Source organism: Psittacula echo (genome assembly GCF_963264785.1).
Source record: "Psittacula echo genome assembly, chromosome: 2".
NCBI lineage: Eukaryota > Metazoa > Chordata > Aves > Psittaciformes > Psittacidae > Psittacula > Psittacula echo.
The window spans coordinates 87,028,174-87,050,771 of record NC_137737.1 but is presented as its reverse complement, the minus strand read 5'-3'; the positions used below and the strand labels follow the sequence as shown (position 1 = coordinate 87,050,771).

General features: G+C 38.4%; 1 protein-coding gene across 1 annotated transcript in view; it reads right to left on the bottom strand.

Moving 5' to 3' along the window:
- ABCA13 (ATP binding cassette subfamily A member 13) overlaps positions 1 to 22,598 on the bottom strand; it is a gene marked incomplete at both ends in the record, with an annotated part of 183,944 nt that overhangs the window by 152,331 nt on the left and 9,015 nt on the right. Inside the window, 12 exons of the mRNA XM_080609685.1 lie at positions 4,394 to 4,599; positions 4,986 to 5,162; positions 5,402 to 5,496; positions 6,691 to 6,783; positions 7,234 to 7,361; positions 7,987 to 8,189; positions 9,711 to 9,875; positions 11,616 to 11,749; positions 12,815 to 12,930; positions 15,478 to 15,641; positions 16,804 to 16,838; positions 18,141 to 18,292. Coding sequence (XP_080465811.1) covers positions 4,394 to 4,599; positions 4,986 to 5,162; positions 5,402 to 5,496; positions 6,691 to 6,783; positions 7,234 to 7,361; positions 7,987 to 8,189; positions 9,711 to 9,875; positions 11,616 to 11,749; positions 12,815 to 12,930; positions 15,478 to 15,641; positions 16,804 to 16,838; positions 18,141 to 18,292 — 1,668 coding nt within the window. The remainder of the gene's footprint in view (positions 1 to 4,393; positions 4,600 to 4,985; positions 5,163 to 5,401; positions 5,497 to 6,690; positions 6,784 to 7,233; positions 7,362 to 7,986; positions 8,190 to 9,710; positions 9,876 to 11,615; positions 11,750 to 12,814; positions 12,931 to 15,477; positions 15,642 to 16,803; positions 16,839 to 18,140; positions 18,293 to 22,598) is intronic.

Genomic DNA, 22,598 nt, shown 5'->3' with positions numbered 1-22,598 from the left:
TTTGTTAAGTACTACTGTGTAAAGAAAATAACGCATACTTTAGAAAGTGTTTAAGACCAGATCAAAATCCTTGCCCTAGCAAATATGCCTGCATTTCTAAGAAAGTTGAGAAAGAGCACAAAAGTGATTGAACATTAGAATCATAGAATAGTTAGGGTTGGAAAGGACCTTAAGATCATCTAGTTCCAACCCCTCTGCCATGGGCAGGGACACCTCACACTAAACCATGTCACCCAAGGCTCTGTCCAACCTGGCCTTGAACACCGCCAGGGATGGAGCATTCATAACTTCCTTGGGCAACCCATTCCAGTGCCTCACCACCCTCACGGTAAAGAACTTCCTTCTTTCCCCTGTTTAAGTTTGAACCCGTTACCACATGTCCTATCGCTACAGTCCCCAGTGAATAGTCCCTCCCCAGCATCCTTGTAGGCCCCCTTCAGATACTGGAAGGCTGCTATGAGATCTCCACGCAGCCTTCTCTTCTCCAGGCTGAATAACCCCAACTTTCTCAGCCTATCTTCATATGAGAGGTGCTCCAGCCCCCTGATCATCCTCATGGCCCTCCTCTGGACTTGTTCCAACAGTTCCATGTCCTTTTTATGCTGAGGACACCAGAACTGCACACAGTCTTCTAAGTGAGGTCTCACGAGAGGAGAGTAGAGGGGCAGGATCACCTCCTTCGACCTGCTGGTCACGCTTCTCTTGATGCAGCCCAGGATACAGTTGGCTTTCTGGGCTGCGAGCGCACACTGAAGCCGGCTCATGTTCATTTTCTCATCCACCAACGCCCCCCAAGTCCTTCTCCGCAGGGCTGCTCTGAATCTCTTCTCTGCCCAACCTGTAGTTGTGCCTAGGATAGAATCAACCCAGATGCAGGACCTTGCACTTGTCATGGTTAAACTTCATAAGGCTGGCATCAGCCCGCCTTGCAAGTGTGTCGAGGTCCCTCTGGATGGCATCCCTTCCCTCCGGTGTATCAACCGAACCACACAGCTTGGTGTCATCAGCAAACTTGCTGAGGGCGCACTCAATCCCACTGTCCATGTCACCGACAAAGATGTTGAACAAGACAGGTCCCAACACCGATCCCTGAGGGACACCACTCGGTACCAGTCTCCAACTGGACATTGAGCCATTGATCACAACTCTTTGCGTGTGGCCAGCCAGCCAGTTCTTTATCCACCAAGTAGTCCACCCATCAAATTGATGTCTCTCCAATTTAGAGACAAGGATGTTGTGTGGGACAGTGTCAAACGCTTTGCACAAGTCCAGGTAGATGAAGTCAACTGCTCTACCCCTATTCGTCAGTTCTGTAGCCCCATCATAGAAGGCTACCAAATTGGTCAGGCAGGATTTCCCCTTAGTGAAGCCATGCTGGCTGTCACCAACCACCTCCTTGTTTTTCATGTGCCTTGGCATTTCTTCCAGGAGAATCTGCTCCAAGAGTTTGCCAGGCACAGAGGTGAGACTGACTGGTCTGTAATTCCCCAGGTCATCCATTTTCCCTTTCTTGAAAATGGGGGTTATATTTCCCTTTTTCCAGTTGTGTAGGAACTTCACCTGACTGCCATGATTTTTCAAATATGATGGACAGTGGCTTAGCAACTTAAATACACATTGTAAGAGGTGTATTTAAGTGTAACTCAAAATCAAAGTTAGCAATTTGCATTCTGCAACCTGTGGGGTTTTTTATGGTAGATATCAAGAACATTTAAGCTTTTGATTCTTCATCTTTCACTGCATTGATAGTGGCTATTTCCATTTGATATGTTAAAGAAGGAATCGGTTCAGGGAAGAGCTGAAATATCAGCACAATGAAAAATAAAGTTCAAAGTCCAGAAATATAATTTAGAAAGTATTCTTATCTATTAACAGCTGTGATCACCAGCATAGCATGGTAAATAGTTACTAGCACTAGTAGCAGAGGCAGCACTCAATAATTAATACAAAGTTGTTCAACTAGGAATATTTTAATTTTTTTTTTTTGACAGAGTGATGATTAAATTGCTCTGGTTTTACTGTTCATCTAGGCATTAGGAGGGCTATAATGCAAGTAACCTAGTGACAAGAAGGCCTCGTTACACTACATTAGAACTGTCAGGAGTATAGCACTTTAATTACTGTTGATAACACACCAAAGATGGAGATGTCTTTTTTAATGCTTTTGAATGACAGCCACAAAGTCATAACTTTCTTTGTAGGATTCTGTTTCTTCCCAGTAATACTGAAAATCACCAGTTACTTGGTGAAAAGAGGAGGGTAACTACTTTCAACAATTGCAAAAGTCCAAAGTGAAGGTGGGATAAAGGATTTCTGGAAAACAGTTAAATAAAGAAATTAAATTGAACCTTACCGTGCCCAGGAAATAAATGAGGAATAATCTGGTAAGATTTGCAGAAATGCTAAATAATGGCCTAAAATGGTCTCCAAATTGAGCTTTTGTTTAGAACATAAAGATGCTTCTAGTCCTTCTGCAGAAAAAATGAAAATGTCAACATCAAGAGACAGGTCGAAAAAAAGTAGACACTCCACAGGTTCAACCAGCTGGAATTTTGCCAGTAGAAATAGACAATCCAAAAATTTTCTGTCACTAAAATCACAGCTGTATACCAGAGTCAGGCTCTGTATATTATAACTTTTCCTTGCTAATGTTTCAGTGAGCTGGTGAATCCTAATATTGATGGAAACACAAACACGCTTACAAATATAAAAATCATCATCTTTTCCCTTTTCAAGGAATACAGTCCCTTACAACAGACAGGGAACCATCAGAATAAAACCCAGGATGTACAGTAGCTCTTTCCTCACCTGACTGAACTCCCATGGTGCCTGCTGTTTTTTCATTCATGTATTGAGCTACCTCACACATCCAACTGACAAAAGTTGCTAAATCCTCCCAGTATGGGTTATCCTCAAAAACAAACAAAATTTCTTCAAGTGTATTATTAATTCTGAAATGACACAGAAAACAAAGGTACCGTTATTAAACCAGTGATTTCTTTCGAAGTCAAATTACCTTGTGAACACATGCTGTTTCTCTCCAAAATCTCTAGCTAAATTCTATTGCTACTTTACGTGTACAGACAGTCCTACTGACTTAAGTGGGAACTCAAGCAGGCAGTCTAATAGCAGAGTCCTTTGCTAAAGAAATCAACAGCATAGGTATTACATCGTTCTAACCCCAAACCAGAAACCAATCAGTCAAACAACACAACAGCAAAACATAAAAATAGCACTGAGTTTTTCTTGTTCTTCAATGTTACTTAAACACAAGCATCTATTCCCAGAGACCTTTAAGATCTACCATCTAATGGTTTTGATGCTCAAAACAGGAATGTAAAACTAGTCCTCCTGGTCATTTGTAGTCTTTTAGTAACAGGGAGAGAGAGAGAAGGCAATCAGCCATTGACCAACAGCAAGAGACAAGAAAAATGACAACAATTTTCTAACATCTCGGATGTTATTAATATCTGTGGATGTAATCCCTGCTGCCAAAGCAGCTTGTGGAATTTCTGATAGATTCTTGAATGATTAAAGCTAATAGTTCTACTGCTAGAATAGAAACCTCTTCTGTCAAGTATCTCATGCACAGAAGAAATGTAAGTATTTGTCTTCTATACATGTTTAAGTTTGTGACATAGAACATTGGTCCAATATAATTGCAATTTCACATTAAATATATTATTCTCATGCTTTACATTGCCAAGCAGGAACAGTAAAACACTACCTTATTATAAAGTACTTTATTGATATAGGGATTTGTCTCTAATATAGTCTGATTTAGCACCATTAAAACTTCAAATCAGTAGAATTACTGAGTCACTGAAAATGACAATCAACTTAATAAAAAGATGAATGGATTTTCTGCCAAAATAGAGGAACAGTGACCACTTGATATGTTGAGAAAGTAACTTCAAGCTGTAATACCCTTCCTACTGTGCTTTCCTAACTACCCTCTTTTTGATATTTCCCTGCATCTCCCAGGAGTCTTTCAGATCCAAGTTGCCAAGCATCCTGAGCAGCACAATGCCAGAGAGCAATACCAGGAAGCAGGCTGAAAAGTAGCAGAAAATATGTGGACGTGAGAAGATAAAAAGGAAGAATAGATTTTTAGAATCCTAGATACCTGCCTATCCTCAGCCTATTTCCACCCTTACTACTACCCAATACTACTGCTGCTACTAAAACAAAAAAAAAAAAAAAAAAAAAAATTAAAAAATCGTCCTTTACCTTCCTGTTTGTGCTTATAGGGAACTGTTAATACTGGGTGGCAATCAAAAGCAAAAAGCAGGATTTTAACCTTTTTATCTATTCAGTTACTGGTTATAATACCTTATTCCAGGCTGCTACCAGTCCGAATCTTTATGTATTAAAAGGTACACAAGATACATACAGTGAGAAGAGCAGCTGTTCCTGACAAGAGCTGAAATGGACATCCTCCTCAGAAGGTGCTTCTGTGCTCAGCAATTGATTAATTTCACAGTAATAACCATAATTTTTGGTTAGCTGTTCTGCTATTTCTTGCCATCCCAAAGAGTCATCCATTGCTGGATCTGGCAGGCTCTGTCGTCCCTGAGTTACTTTCTGCAGAAGCAGGACCTTTCACAGTAAAGAAAGCAATATTTGAAACCAGTAAAAAGGAAACTCACCTTTGGTCCTCCTTCTTACATTTGTAATCTTAATGATATTGAAATACAACTTAAGATAGATTAAATGAGCAGTCTGTCAAACCTTCCATTTCTTTTTCTTTGTCACAGCTACTTAACAGGTCTAAAATATCACATCCACCCAAGAGATTTACCAAGACCACTTATGCCTAACCACCAAGGACATTTTGATCAGTTTAAATGATCAGTTACCCATCTCTTGTTATTAGCAAACAGGAAGTAGTAAGCTACAACCCCTGCTAATTTGTTTTATTTTGTAATAATATTATAAGTAAAGCACTGCAAGCTTTAAACACAAGAAAAATCAGAACTACTTACAGATTCCTTTAGGGACTGGAGCTGGTTGCCTAGCTTAAAGGTCACCTCTGAGCCATTGCCAGGGCACATGTATATTGCTAAAATGTCAATGCCATCTGAGCCCTGTGGAAGTCTTAGGGTCTTCTCAAACATTGTAAGCAGGTCATTGCAAACATAGGAAGCATTGCTCATCAACATCTAAAATTTAATTAATATACTATCAATTTAAAAATGAATTCAAGATGAAGGAACAGATTTGATTCACACTCCATATTAATTCTTAAAATGAAATGTCAAAAGACAAAAGAGTACAAAGTAAAGTTGGACCAAAATGCTGCCGAATAAAAAGTGAAATACTTAACAAGTACTTTTTATCCCCCAAAAAAGCCTCTGGAGCTTTATGCAAATTAACATACAAACATCAAATAACAGCATACCTGTTTTAGCTCCACAAAGAGCTTGCTGATGTCAAGATGAATGAGTCCATCTCTTTGGGCAAAGGGGATCAGTTTTTCCAGGCTACGTAAAGCATCTGTAAGACATTTTTCCCACACACCCCACACAGAAAATATTTAACCTGGACAGTAATTTTGGGACATTACATCCTTATGCGAAAAGAAAACTATGCATTTAAAAATACAGCAGTTAGTTAGAGAGGTATAAATGTTCAATTTTGTTTAGATGACATCCCTGCCCCGAGCTCTCCATTTTGCACAAAAGATGTACGCAGTTGCACTCTGCACTTCTGGGGAGCAAAGACAGCTCCCCTTATGCACCACCACTGAAAAAGGCTCATGGAGACAAGGCAGGAAGAAGAGACAAGTCTTCTTACATCAGCAAAAGCATGATCCTATCCCCTTTCATAGTTATATCAGAATAGCTCAAACAACTTCAGTGATCTTTCATGATTTCCAGGAAAGGAAATGAGATCCTGTGTGGGCTTCTAGCTATGAATGTTATAAATAAACTCTTACCACATGTAACTGTTGATTTAACCAGCAAAATTTTCTGGAATATGGAAAGGTTGCTTAACGAGCAGCAAGGCTGGGAGGCACACAAGCCAACACATGCACAGTAAATGTACATGGCCATCCACGCAGATCAACACAGACCAACACACACAGCACTTGCGCGCACAACAAACAGCACCAAAGGCCTCATCCTGTTAAACTTTCTGGTTGGTCAGGGTGAAGGTCTGCTAGAAACGTATGTATATATACACACATACAGTGTCAATCCCCCCTAGCAGCTGGGCTCAGACAACCAGACTGCCCAGCAGATGCCCCTGACTCTCAGTCTCCCTCCACAATTGCTGGCATCTGGGCATATGAGCCCAGAATAGAGAGGTCTCATCCAGGAAAAGAATTAGAAACGCAGTTTAGAGAGAAACCAGGACAGACATACAATGGTCAGGGGCATGGCCAGGCAAGCAGGCTGTTTATTATGAGAAAACCCTCTTTTGTCACTTTATTGCTATTTTCCCATCCTAGTTACTCCCCAAACCACCTAAATAATTTCATCTCCCCACTTTTGGTTACCCTTCCAAACCTCCCATACTGTCTCATGCAACCCCAAAACACTCTTTCCCTGATTCCCCTAATGAGTCCAATACCCCTGGGCGGTAATGCTCTTCAGTCTGTAAAGTGGCCATTTTGATTCACTTGCAATGACCAGCCAGAAAAGCCAAGCTACACCTAAATCTAAAACCAAGACCTCTTGTTCATACCTATATGTCTGGCTGCAGAGTCAACACTCAAAAGGTTGTAGTCAATGGCTAGACGACCAAGTGACCAAGTGCCACCAGTGAAGACTGACATTCCTTAGGGGTTAGCATTAGGACCAGCACTGTTTAACATCTTTGTGGGAGACATGGATTTGAGGATCATCAGCCGGCAGTGTGCTCTCACAGCTCAGAAAGCCAACCGTATCCTTGGCTACATCAAAAGGAGTGTGACCAGCAGGTCGAAGGAGGTGATCCTGTCCCTTTACACCACTCTGGTGAAACCCCAACCTTGAGTACTGTGTCCAGTTCTGGGGCCCTCAGCATAAGGCCATGTTGGATGGGGTTTTGAGCAAACTGGTCTAGCAGAAGGTGCCCATGGAAGGGGTTTGGAACAAGATGATCTTTAATGTCCTTCCAACCCTAACCCAGGATAAATGTATTACAGAGCCCAAATGCCTTCCTAGAGGTAGAATGTTACCAAATTTCCATGTTATTCTGTGGAAGTCATTTGAGTGATAGTAACAAGTAACCACCATGCAGCTTTACCTTCAGTGAAGTATAAATACTGTGCTATTACATTCCTTAAGGCTCCATCTACCAGAAGCAATCTCTTTGAAACAGGCCATTGAGGCACATCCTGAAGTACAGACTTCATTCTCTCCAGATGCAGGATTCTGCAATCAAAACAGGTGGAGCACAGTGGCATTGTGTACTACAAACAAAAAGATAAAGTTGCTAAAAAGCTATGGGACTTTTTTTTTTTTTTGTTGTGCAGTCACTATATCATCTACTTTGTAGTTTCTTACCACAGCAGCAGTATAGCAGTTTCCTTGTATAAAAAAAGAACCAAATTCCAAAATGTACAAATAAATTATTGGACAATTTGACTGCAGTCTCACTCTTAACAGTACAAAATGGATTGGATCTTTCAGATTAATCCTCAGATGTTGATTTGTATAACATAGATCATCTCTTCTCCAATATGGAACAGGTTTTGATATGAACAAGTTATTACAAATATATAGCCATACAAATGCCAAATTGAGGCCAATGTTATAACTCCCAGAAGGGATATAAATCATCTAATGTGCAGTTCAAAAGAGAGAAGTATCAGTTCCTGTGTTCTGCCACAGTCTTTTCATAAGCCTCTGACAAACATTAACTCCCTGTGTCTACAGCTTAAGTCCTGTGTAGAGTCTTTCAATTTATTTATGAATCAGAAATCAGTGAAGTGTAACGTGAAAATAAATATTCAGTTGATATGAATTTTATAAGACAAGTTGCAGAAAGATAACTTACAGGTCATGAGATGCAGTATATCCTTCTGAAAAGTAGGCATCTGATTTCTCATTCCATTGCTGGATCAGGGTACTTATCTCTGCAAAAAGTTTCCCGACTTCCCTCTCATCTAGAAACTGAGACATTAAATCATCTATGATTCTTTCAAGTTCCAAAAGGAGTTTCTGAGAGAACCTGTTGTTGCTGAACCATTGCTCAAATACCTAGAAGATTGAATGCAAAACTGAATGCACCTTGTTAGAAAAACAAAGCTTTGTTATTTAGAAAATACACAGAACTTGAATGTCTAAAAAAGCCCCAAGCACACACACACAATTAATAAAGATGGTAAAATTTCACCCTAACAATGTGTCTAGACTCTGAAATTTCTGTCCTCACAAAGGTTGATTTACAGTACAGTTTTGACTGACCTGCAAGTTGGCTATACAACGTGCTACATCATATGGAGAACTAACATCCTATGTTGTGCTGTCCCTGCCCAAAGACCCAGGAATGGTAAAAAAAAAAAAAAAGTGGCCTGAGGCTGAAATCAATCAAAAGCAGACCTCCAGTCAAAATCTTGCTTTCTCTTACAGGGTTTCTGCCTACACTAACAAGACAACGGAAGGCAGCAGCTTCAACATTTTGGTGTTCCATTACAAAAAGCGATGAAAAATAAGCTTGCATCCTCTTATTGTGTAGTCTGGAATAAATAAGGCATACTAAGGCCTGGCCAAACCTACTGACTAATATCCTTTTTTCACCATTAATTTATTTAATGCCAAGTGGTTATAACAGAATTTTACTATAAGAGATGTTCTGTTCACCAAGGGAATTCCTGGTGGTCAGGAGCTTACAGTACTTCAAGTTGCCACAATAAGGATGTCAGCTTTTCTGAAAAGTTTTAAAATCATGGCTGAAATTATTAATGGATTTTCCTACAGCTAATAGAAATTAGTGCATTAGTTTTGGCAATCAAGTTATTACTTCAAGTCATACATCAGTGAAACCTTTATCAAGAGAGAAATCAAAGGCTCCATTTTTGAGGAAACACACAGTAAGCTCTACATGCTTTCTTCAGATACTGCAAACATCTCCACAGCAGCTTGATACACAACTTCTATTATTTTATTTTAAAAAATCTCATATTCCAGTGAAAAAACACACACCGGCATTAAGACAGCTGGGTAAGGGTTTTCCTTCAAAAACATCTGAAAACATCTCCTTTTCTCTATGAACTACACATATGTCATCATAGAGACTGCATGCCAAGTTGTTCTGCCAGAGCAGAATTTTAAGACGCTATACTGGAGATGTACTTTCATCCCCTGCAACATGCTTCAGCTACTATTGCCAGAGATAGTGGAGGAAAAGCAAAAATAAATTAATTGTATACTATATCAGTGGAGGCCTGTAGTCTGCTTTCAGTTTTGCCCTTAATTCAGGCTCAGGTGGGGCAGTAAACTTCTTTCTGCCAGGCCTCTGCATCATATTATATTTCACTATATTCCCTATTCGATTTCAAATCTGTATTTGAGTCAATGACAAAATCTGATTAAGCGGACACATGGTGATAGATTAGACTTCCACTGTAACAATTCCTTCTATGAATTACTCTGTCTTATTAGCAAGATGAAAACTTCACAAAAGTAATATTTAATAGATAACTCAGATCTTTATGCTGAGTTACTGTTGACAACTACAGGCAAAAAATAGGAATTTAATCTATTAACTTATTAATATACCTGTGCATAGAGTCTGAGCTTGCTGACAGCATGAACAAGATATATTTTGGCCTCATGCCATGTAGAAATACAGTCGTCTTCATTATTCTCTTTATTTGCTTCATCTTTTGGCACTCTGGACAGAGCAAAGCATACAAACTGCTCCAGTGTCTCTCCTGTGGGAGTCTGGCAGGGATATAAGAAATTGATGAGTATCTCAAGATAGTTGCTGAGTGTTATCTCTGCTAGCAAATTACTTATCTGGTGACAAAAAGAATATAGCTTTCTTCAGTGAGAACAAAGCCCACTTAATCCAGCCTCATATTCTAGGGCACATACTTTAAAGTATTCCATGTGCAGAGTGCTGTATAAAATACCAGTGGCTCATTAGGATACTTGTAGGCCTGGCAGAACAATGAGACTAGTATATGCAAGGAATTTTCACCATGTAGCTACTCCAGTGTTACTACTTCTATGGTCATGTGCAGGCTGACGCTGAACAAACTTGACAATGATACAGTACTCCTATAAAAGAATAACTGTACCGAAGCAACTTCACCACTATTAAAATTACTGATGTAGAAAGCACTCAGCTTAGTGATACATTTGAACCAATGACTGCATGCAGCAGACTAGTTTTAAATTGAAGTTGGCAGGTTTCAGCAGCATGGCTAAGAGACCAGAATTTTTAACTCACAGCCTGACTTCTAAATTTTGTGTTGAAAGATTTATTATTCCCAATCACATAAATGTCATTAAAGTATACAAAAATAATATAGCTCATTTTAATTCTTCTTGTTAATGTCTTTCTAAGACACTTTACATCCTAACTCATCTTGACTGTGACTAGAAAAGTTTTGCAGAAGTTTTGGCCCCAAACTACCTGGGGTTTCAGATGCAGAATTAAAGTGCTCAGAACAGATATTTCTAGGTTTCTATATTTCCCTTCATACTTTCTGAGGGTCTTCAATACCCTAACACAAGCACACAAATCAAGATATTAGCTTAAGTAGCTAACAAGTTGCCTGTGATTACACAGCCAACCATATCTACCAGGCTGCAGTCAAAACCCATTCAATTGATCAAAGAGACCATCATTGATATTTCAATAAAACGCCATTCAAAAGTGAAGGATTTTTTAATAATTCATCCGTTTGTGTAAATAAACTGTTGTTATAGTGAGCTCTTCTGGAGTACAACTCCAGACTGCACTGGCAAAGAACAAACAGATTTCAGATAAATACCAACATGTTCAATTCAATCACTGTGGACTTCAGTTCAAATTCTAAACGTTTCAAGTTTTTTGCAGTCAAACCATCACAATAGGTCACTTTGATCTAGAAGGTTAGAAAATCTCTTTTCTTGGAGAGGGTTTTCTTCAAAATTTGATACATCACTGGTATATTTGAATAGTCCCACTGACAGACTCATCAGTCAAGTATATCGATATCAAGACTGCGCAACTGAGAAGAAAGGACTCCTGATGTGCCTTAATTTACACACAGAAGACACGGGCATTCTTTGTCCAGCAAACCAGATGAAAAATGCTACTTGACAAATTAATCCAAGCACCTTCAAGTCTAGGAATTAGTTTAAAAGCTTGGTGAAGCAAATCCCAGAATTCTCTACAAGATTAGGTAATAAACTCAGGACCTTGCTATACTCAGTAATGACTTCATAGAAGCATAAATTCGTTAATGGACACAACTACACCTATCAATATCTTCATGTGCAGAAATTTCAGCTGAAGCTAAATACATTTCTGTTTTGGTGGGAGTGAACCCAGGATATTTAGCAGAGTTGTAGCTTCCTCATGAATGTAAGATATGACTATAGCTTCTGTAAGGCATGAAAAAAAAAACCCTTCAGGGTAGAAACAAAAACAAAGATGAAAAAGAGCTACACTGAAATTTCCAAGTGATTTACCTTTCTTAATTGTTCTGTATAACTTAGTAACTTCTCAATGTGAAGATCATCAAAACCAAACCTGGATTCAAGTTCTGTTCTCACTGCATGTGGATTCCACAAAACATCCCAGAGAGAAAGATTATACTGAAAACCTGAAAGAAAGAAAACCTTCTGCTTACATCATTCCTGCTTTTTGTTCATGATGTTTCTTGATGACATCCAAGTACCATCTTCTTTTCCAAAAAAAAAAAAAAAAAAAAAGTGTGGTGTGTACCTGAACACCAGTTTCACTAGGATAAAATTCATGGGTGCATTAGTATTATGGCAAGGCCTGTTAATCTGACAGTTGATATGACAATGGTGAGATGCCCCTGTACAGTGATTGCCAGCAGACCAAGCAGTGTGCCATTTGAAACAGTGCATCTAATTCTGCACCTAGTCATGAAAATGTGTGTGCATGGGCTGGATACGGATCACTGCTGAGAGAGCGCATCAGAAGAATACCAGAAGACCCAAGGAATTCAAGTTCACTCTCTGTGCAAGGGCTCCAACATAAACACCTTTCTACTACTTCAGTCTTCATTTTGGCAGGTGAAGTGGGATTTAGACAGCATATGATTCTTAGACTGACCTTACATGCAGAGCAGACAGCCACACCTAGAATCTCATCACATGCTACCTGACAGTTTGCCAATGAAACTTGTTCTTGACCTTTTCTTGAGGAGTTGTCCTGGGGCCAGCCTACCTTCTCTAATTAAACTCATCTCCTCTAAACAGATGACGAAACATAGCCCTTCAGGTGAGACCAGAATTTATAGCAACAGAAATGTATGAAGAAAACAATAGAAGCTTAAAGAAAAACAGCCACAATGCTTAACACACATGTCCAAACCAAGAGGCTATCCTTCTATCAAATGGAAGAAATTGTCTTTTGTAGTGATTTAATCACTTTCCAAAATTCCTCACTGAAAGGTCATTCTAAACCAAATGAGATCAACGTGTTTTATTTAGCAAATAGTTGCCAGAGTTTGATGCACTTCAGTTTTTAGTATTTAAAAGACAAATCAATAGAGAAATGGGTTAACACTACAGCAATATAGTTCATTCTTAGACCTCTTATTTCAAGAATTTAACAGAAGCTTATATAGTTACTTCTATTGAGTATTCCCAGCATGCTCATGAGGTACTTCAAAGAAAATCTGAAGCAAATTACTTACCTTCTAAGCTCCTACCCTGTACTGTTGCAGTAGTTAAATTCAGTGCTGTTTTCACCACTTCATAGAAGCTTCGGCCCAATGGCATCATAGCTAAATCCTTCAATGATGCTAAGATACTGGAAGTGAAAGATAAAACAAAACTCGAGACCTCTCTACACCCGAAAAAGCAGAAAGGGCTTGGAGGAAGAAGATGATGCTCAAGCATTTGAATATTAAGATACTTTTTTTCTTATAATTGAAAAACTGATGTCAAAGTAGACTTTTCATGAAAAGAAATACCCAAAAATTGAGATTTTACTGTTAGAGTTTAACTCAATTTTAAACAAAAATAAGGAAATGTCTCCTGAGAGGACCAATGTCTTCTTAAAAAAAAAAAAAAAAAAAAAAAGAAAGAAAGAAAAGAGTTTAAAGTGAGAACAAAAATGAGAGCAAAACCACAACCATTATCCCCACTATGAGGCAGGATAGACACAGAACGCATATATTTTATTTCTACAGAATCTGCAGAGAAAAAATGAGACTTTAAAGCAACAGAACACTTTCTCTCAAATTAAACAAAGCATATTACAGAATGCATTTATAAAATTATATTGAATTTCTTAGAAGTCTCAGTCACACTAGCTGTGAAAAAAACTTCTTTGGTAATGTAGCTGTAATTTGCTGCTAAAGGTTTATGTTATTTTATCAGTGATTTCCTATAGAATATTCCTTTATCACTATGCAAATAATCCAGTTTTGTTAGAGTGGATCAGCAGTTTCCAACATATGTGAGAAGAAGAGAAGAAAAGCACTATCTAACTTCACCAAGTAGGTGTGAAAAGTCTCTATTAAGTATGTTTGGGAGACACAACAAACATAGTACAGTCCAGGAAGTGGGAGAAGTAAATTTAAGAACCTTTTTGCTGCCTAAATTCTGCCCAAGATAGGACCTCAATGTATGCTAGTACTACAAAGCTAGTCAAGAGTAAGCATTGGGTTTTGTGGCTGTCTTTCCAAATTGCATTAATTATGACAGATTTGGTCACTGAAGGACTCCAAAGTCTTTAAAAAAAAACAAACCTCAAGTCTCCTTTTACTAATCACTTGTGGGTTGGCCCAAGCTGTCAGCCAAGCACCTATGCAGCTGCTCATTCACTCTCGTCTCCCACAAGGCAGGAAGAAAATAAAACAAAGGTGAGAAAACTGATAGATCAAAAGAAAGACAGTTTAATAGGTAAAGCAAAAGTTGTGCATGCAAGCAAAGCAAAACAAGGACTTAATTTACTACTTCCCCTCAACAGGCAGATACCCAGCCACTTCCTGGAAAACAGGGTCTCAGCATGCGAAATAGTTGCATGGGAAGACAAACACCACAACCACGAACATTCTCCAGTTTTGTCCCTTTCTCACTCCATCTATGCCTATAGGCTCAGAGTAGAGAAATCACTGCTGAGATTATATTAACAGATTAGTAACTTGACCCAGCACAGCACCCAGTAGTTACTGCTATCTTTGCTTACTGCTGCTGAAGAATAAAGCAATAATCATAAACTTATGATCAAGTTCAACTTTTAGTCCAGGAACACACAGAACCTTTTAGAAAAGACTTTTGCTTTTGGGATATAAGCACCACAAGCACAGCTAATACATCTTTGTATGGTAATAGTTCAGAGAACAAGCTGGAATAAGGTTACACATGACTCATGCATGGGCCAGGGGGATTAAGCCCCGACACAGTTGCAGCCCACATATTGTAAAAGATTTATTTCCCAATTTCTAAAAAGATATGCCATCATATCCTCATATCTTTTTTTATTAGGAAAAAGACAGCGGGATGGTAAAGGGTGACAGAATCAGCACAGTAATTTCCCATTCAAAGCCTTTGGGCCCCTGCCTAACTATGCAGTAAGGCTGGTGAAGTTGATGTCTTGCACAGGCAGCCAGGTTCAGTGGCCTCCTCTAACCTTATAAATATGTTGATTAACTACAATGACAATTTACCTATCAACTGATTACAACCAGCTACCAACAAATACATTTCTGACTTTTTCCTAATAATTCAATTATTTTACTGAAAATTCCTGTAGACCCTTGTCAGTCTGTGCTTTTGACACCATGCCTTTCTCTGGATCCAACTGTCCTGTACCTGAGGCAGAAAACCTTCATATTCAGAATAGTCTCTGTGGGGTTTTTCTTACTGCTTCATTTCTTGAAAGGCAACAGCCAAAGCTATTTGGATAGCAAGAGGCTTGAGAAACAAAATGGAGACATTTTCCTGATATTGACCAAGTGGTACATACATATTAAGTTAATCCAGAATACTATTTTATTATATTCTTACGTAAATATTCTGTCTTTCAATGAGTCCCAAAGCACGTTACAATATTTAATGCCATATTATATGATGGGCTAATTTCAGGCATTGCTAACATGAAGATACTTCTTGAAGGCTCCCAGGGAATCTTTGCTGAGTTTGAGAGGCAAAAAAGTATAGTTATAAAGGAATTAGAATGGGCAAAAGCGCTTACCACACTTCCACAAAAGCAGGACCTGGTAAACAAGAGATAACTTCATCCTCTTTACACTGATAAGGGTGCTTATTTTATTAAACAGTCAGGAAGAAGAACAAGAATTGCATGTTAAACATCAAAACAAATCACTTTCAAGAATGTAAAAGTACTTACTTTTGAATAGCTTCTAGAAACTGTGTTACAGCAGCTACCTCATCTTCTGTATAAAAGCTGCTCGATTCAAGGTGAGGGAGTGAATGCAAAAAGTTCCAGAGGTATGGTTGCTTGTACAGGTTTTCTGCTCTAGAAATTATCTCCTCTGCTTCATTCAAATCCATCTTTATGTGAAGAAAGAAAAAAAGCAGGTGCCTGTTACTCTCCCTACCCCTGCTCTTCCCCTCTTAAAATTTAAACCATTTAATTATTTTTTTTTTTTTTTTTTTCCCAAGTGGAAATATACCTCTAGCTTTGGTAATTTGCCACATCATTTTCATTTTGGTGGTACTTTGAACTTATGTCAGCTTTGTTCCAGATGTCTTTTTCTGCTCTGATGGAAAATGGAACTGGGAGAAAAGCTGAGCAACCTCTTCTTGCTCAAAAGCATTAACTCGTTCCCAAAGACAAAGATCATGTTTGAGATCTCAAGCACAAAGGAGTTCTTTGGCCCTGAAATGAGTTTTTAAGTCTAAAGACCAGGGGACTGCCAGGGACATGCCATATTTACCTCAAAGTTCCTTGCAGCGGGTGTCAAGTTATTGATAAAAATGGCTCTTTAATGATGAACTGACTGAGGTAAAATTACCTCTTTTATAGGACTACACTATCATGCCTATGCAAAACGTAGTATCTATCACACTTGGGTTTTATTCAGTCTTTGTTTCCCTAAATTAATGTTTCACTAGGGCACTTTTGGAATATGATAACATGAGCAGTGTTTACACAAAAGAAGGCTTATGTATACAAGCTCTGTTACTAATAATGATAAACTACATTGATCTAAATATTTTCCTGATATTAATACATTCTTTCTATTCTATGTTCCATTCCTGGTATTAGATTTATATTGATGCAGCTCCTTTCAATCATCTCATGAGCAACTTGAAAATTTTACTATAAAAATGCCATCTAATTTCAAGTTACAGATTGGAAATCTAGGTTTCATGAAGTAGCAGTTACCATCAAATATAGAGAAAATTAATTTTAAAATATTTTTAAACTGAAACCAGTGATCTGTGAAAGGTACAAAAATGATAGTAATAGAGATCTACTACTGTGCCCATTCAGCCTTCTTCTTTTGTTGAGAATGCAAGAGTGAAAGACTAATGCATTAAGGACAGCATAAAGACTAAATTCATTTCACAAACTGCCAAAGTGATTCTGGGGATAATTACACCACATCTTGCAAGACTGTCTTCCTTCACCCCCAATTGAGCCTGCTTTCCATATTTACTGGATCAGAAATCTGAATTCAAACCAATCTCATCCAAACCAAAGCCTCACCTTTTCAGTTTCACTATCCTTTTTTAAGTGCTGGGCTGTTGAGGGAGGAGGATTAATAATAAGTAGACAGTACGATAAGAGTTCCTTGCAAGACATTTTGCAATATGTTATACAGCTACATGGGGTCTGACAGATGCACTTTTAAATTCCTCCTAATGAATGACTAGCTTTCAAACAGCTGATGATTTTAGCTACTAACAACCTAGATTGGTTTAAATCCGTAATCTAGAAACCACTGCACCTCTGTCAAATTTACAAGCCATCATTTTTTCTTTCAACAGCATACCAATTTTCTTCTTAAGATAGTTTACTAAAACTTGACAGGATACACATTTCTAACCATTATAATAAAGATGCCTCAAAATACAGAACTGTAATTTAGAAACAGACTATAAAAATACTTACATTAAGAAAGGTGGTGATGTTACGGAGCCCTGTAAAATCAAATATTTTCCTTTACACAGAAGCCTTATTAACTTCAGGAGAATCAGTTTTATAAGCAATAGCAAGTAGTGCAAAAAGAGCATTTCTACAGGACTAAAGGCATGTGAAAAAATAATACCCCACAAAGATAGTAATCCGCCTGATTTTCTATGCTTTCCAATACTTTACTATTATCAGAAGAAAAAAAAAAAAAAAAAAAAGAAAAATCAAACTCAATTTAAAAGAAATTGCTTACCATTCTCAGTAAAGCAAAATCATCACATCAACACTAGATGAACGTACTAGCTCCCAGACAGCCAGGCATGAAAACTTACTTTTGCCTAAATCTTTCTGCTTGAAAACTCATCCGGAATGGCAGGATAGTAGTAGGTCTTAAATGCCCACCTGCTACAGCAGCAAGACTGCACAGCACGAGTAGGAACATAGCAGGAGCATCAGACCTTGGTGTTTCCAGTCTCTTTTAGTGTGAGACTGAATTGTTTGCCTAGTAGTGAGCTACTGAGGTTTTCCCACCCCTATACTCTCTAGTGCAACAGAAAAACCTGGAGAGAAAGACTTAACTACTGATGAATTACTTTGGATTGTGTCTTACACCAAGTAACTAGGTACTCAGGTTATTAATCCTTACCTTTAAACCTTTCCCTTCATAGTTGTTTGTTAACTATCAAGTAGTAAAGCAAGTGTATAGTTTTAGAAAATTAGCTTTCTTTTTTCCTGATAATTCTATGATAACCACAGTAATACTAATCGTAAAAGCCCTTCTTTCCATTCTTTCAGATGGGCTAAATATTTAGTTTTTGCATTTTATTTTTAATCTAAGAATATTGCTTTATTTGCTGGTTGTCATTACCTGATAGACAAAGAAATTCACTATTAGAAAGATCACAGCTTACCTGAGAACTTTGAGTTTTCTTCCCATAGCTTTTCTAAAGCCATGGCTTTCTCTGTGGTCTCAATAAATCCCTCTGCAAGTTCCTCTATCTCTTTCATGAAGTCTAGATCAGGTCCTGTGAATCTCTCTGGACCCATCTGGACGCCTGCAGTACTTTTCAAAAAAAGAAACAGGGCAGGGGAGGTAATTACAAACTGGAAGTAAAAAGCTGAAAATGTGTATAAGCTCACAGTAATATTCTGATATTTTGATTTATTTGGTTTTTTTTAGCTATTATGCATTTACACAACCTTTACTTAGTTCAATTCATTAGTGTGCAATTTGCAACACTGAACCTCAGACCCTCAGGAAAGAGAGCAATGAAAAATTGCTGAGCTGGAGTTGCTCAGCTGCACCAAGAACCCAATTCTGGCAGCAGCCAAGGACAGACACATTCAAAAAAGTCTTTTATGTCTTTAAACACATACACATCTAAGCAACCAGAACAGGTAAGTTGGTCAATGTCACTAGATGAAATACAGGTAAATCCCTCTTTCTGAGCCCTGAAGAAAGTTGGTGCTTGCTCTTTAGTCAGTTTACTAAGCAACATAACAATTCCACCACCTTAACAAAAAAGTATCCACACTAATAAACATATGCTGATTCCAGATAACACGCTCCTCAAGATACCCTTGAAGCACGAAATCAGACTCTACAACTCAAAAGAGAGTTCTAAAACAGGTATGCTTATGATGGCGCCAGGTGCAAGGGGGATCGCTCCTTCTAACTTAAACACCGAAGGGTTAAGCAAGCAGATATTTGTTACACACAAACACGCATATTCATTAGGTTCCTGAGAGTTCGGTGGGGATATTACAATTTGTTTAGGTACTCATTGTCATAACTCTCCTCCCCTTTGGTGCTTGCGCACTGCCCTCCAATGGTCGTGGGCAGGGGTCTTCAAGATGAAGTTCATAGTCTTCCTCATGTGGGCAGGGGTCCTCAAGATGAAGTAAGCAGTCTTCCTCAGGGTGCACTTTTCACCTTTGGCACAGTTGGATGCTCCAGTAATCACAAATTAGCTGAAATGAACCATACCTGCAAGTTTCTGATAGCTGGCAAAGATTTAGAACATTGTGGCGTTCGTACAAAATTTATTGCAAGCAGAACAAGATGGGCAGACAAGGAGTATCCTAAGCTAGCAGATGTTTGGGAGTCCCTGTCTCCAAACTAACTAATAATTAGAAGAATGGTAAGAAATAATTCATTCAATAGAAGGATGGAAAGAAATAATTCACTCTTCTTAGTAGGACTACTAAATTCTGTTATCACACCACAGGCTTACAACACAAACATTGTTCTCTATTTTAGACCTAGGTCAAGTTAAAAGTATTTTAACCCTATGTTTTCCAGGCACTTGCTTTCCTTTATATCACCCTTTTACTTGAAAAGCAAGAAAAGTGGAGTGTCTGGCTACATATTTCTGTCTCATGCTGACTCACACACAAAGTGTCTGTCGTTAGGAAAACCTATATAGTTTGTATTTGGGATATGACAGCTTATTTTTTTCAAAACACATGCAACAACCTATAAACAGATCCTATTATGCTGACTTTCTTTCCCCCGATTCTAGCTAAACTTGTGGTATGTTATCTTTATTATCTCTATCGTACTACCATCTGGTGGCTACTCAATAGCACAACAGTTTTCTATCAAGATGAAATCAGTTCAAGTAAACATCTCTTTATAGGACAAAATACTTAGACTCTCCTAAGGCACCATAAACACTGGAATAATTACTTTTAGCATGTTACTAGGCAATTGGATTCTGTCTTATAGTAAATTCAAATGATCTTAGAGTGAAATCTTAGGTAGCAAAAATATAGTTATTTTTCATTAGAAGCACAATTAACTGTCACATAAGCTCCGCTTACAAAAGCATAATAAAGATTTACATTTCTTTCTTGTCAAAGTTGTAGTTTGACTAGTTTCCAGAACAATACTTACTTATTGGTAAAGGAAAACCTAATGAGATAAATGAGATGAAGCAAACGATAAATCAAAGCAAAAATATCAGCCACTGCTTTCAGATTCTTTCATTTCTCTTTCTCTCCCTCCCTGATACTTGTTTGTTCAGACACTCACAGAGCTGTCTGTAACTTTAGACTAGGGGATGAGAAGAAAGTGTAATGTTAATCAATATCTTGATTGTTTCAGTGCAGCTTATTTTGATCCCAACTTGGTCACCAGCCAAGTAGGATTTTGGAAAACTCTTTCAACAACCTCAAACTTCAGTGGATTAAAGGCAGAATAATTCCTCACTTTTTTATTTTAATAGAGTTTTAAAAAGCAGGCTTCTGTTGTTTAGAGGGAGGCTTTTAGGTTGATTAATAGCCTCAGTTTACCTATTGCTTTTGAAAACTACCATATAAGTTCCAAATTTACTGCCTGAAATTCCAGACAGCTAGAAACACTGGTATTTGGCAAAGAACATGAATAATAACTGCATACTGAAAACTGTCAAGCACTGTGCTTTTTAAGCATGAGCAAATAGCCAGCACTTAGCCAGAATAACAACCACCACATTGGTTAAGACACAGATCCAGTCAGAACTGTAAAATAACAGTGTTCTAGCTCAGTTTCCACAGACATTTCATTGATAGCTATAAAGCTTCCTTTGAGCTAAGATGACCGGCAAAAGGCTTTCAGGTCATGCTGCCCTAGGCACGGTGTTGAGGTGTCTCCAGTCTTGAAGGATGGGAAGACAAGCCACGGCCCTGCAAGGGGTACCACAGAGAACATGAGGGGGGAGCACAACTGGGAAAGGTACACGAACTAGAAATGTTAAAGAAAAAAGCTGGCAGCACTTGGAGCATGGTGGCTCTGAATCGCTCCTTGGAGAAGTGCAGGGAAAAGCAAGTTGATGGTGAAACTCCCAAGCACAAGGATGAGAGCAGCCATTTCGACATGCTGTTTCTGAACCATTAGCTTTATGGGGATTTCCAGGGCAGAAGCGATGTCAGCCAGCTGCCACTGTGCCCCTTTTTTTGCCATCATTGCCACAGACCTTCATCTGCTTACTCTTGGAGCTGAGTGCAACCTCCTTTGGAAAAGGAAATGGCAATGGGCATATTAGTTATCAGGCTGTTTTGTGAAACAGATGAAAATATTTCAGAGCTTCTATCTGTTGAATATCCATGCTAAGTTTGAAAGGATTTTATATCTTTTCAACATGGTAATAGGGAAACACAGTTATCTCCTAATAACAATGTCATGAGATGCTGCTAGTTTCTTAACTCAGCACAAACTACACAAAATTGCAGGAAGATGTCATTATTTTGCCGAAGAGATAAGAAACTAGACTTCAAAACCAGATGCAGTGACACTCAAGACAAGCAATTTTCAGATAGTGTGCCAAAAAACTACTTAATTGTTGCACTGTTACTCTCCCAAAGAGCCTTCAATGCATGCTTTCTGGAACAGAAGATGTTGTGCATGTGTAAAGGAAGTCAACAGCAGCAGTTGCTAGGAACAATAAAGAGGATAAGCAAGGGATGACAAAAGGACAAAAGGAAGAAGCCAGCAATTTGTAGGAGAGTATTATTATTAATATTAGAATTGGGGTGTTAGGAGAAAGTATGTGTGCATCCGCGCATATGTAAATGATATCATTATCATCCATGGTAACTCTTCCCTTAATTGTGCATTTCCAGAAGTGCTTTCATGAGGGCAGAAATTAAACTGAAGACATATATTCATACAAGTCCTGACTATGACAAAACACTGTTAAAAGGCAAAAAGACTGCATCTCTCCGAGCATGTAAAAGCAATAGTCATTTCCTAAAGTTATGACTCAGAAACAATAATTCCATCCAAATTACCCAGTTACTCAGAATGACAATAAGAATATTTCAGAGTTGATCTGAGATCTCAGCTCTGATATGCAATGCCGTTTAGACTGGTGATTTTCATAAGCCTCTCAGCAAACTCTTCTCTCAGCCTCACCCCTGTCACCACATTAAAAATTAGTCTCTCAAATTGCCAAGCCCCAGCTGCTCTGGCTCCCATTCTGCGTCATCTCAGGACAGCATGGAGACATGGCATCTCCATCAACACCAGTACACATGCTGGACAACAGCTTATTGTGTGTTTGTCCTAGAAAGATCTTTCCCTCCTTGAGTACATACTATTATAACCCTTGTAAAATGCAAGGAACCACAAAAATATAAAGAACCATAAAAGCATTGTTCCTAAGTGGCTATCAAATGGAGAAAACTCATGTTTAAAATTCCTTTTCTCCCCAGCTGTCTAGCAATCTATGAGCAAGATCACAAAAATTGCTCAGGTTTCTGTTTTTCAACTACATAGCACAAGACTACAAAAATTGGCCCAGACCACACAGGGTTACTGTTCCAGTAAGTTGCTGTAGAAATGCAGCTATCTTGCAGAATTATTACTTTTTTCATTTGAAGATACAGAT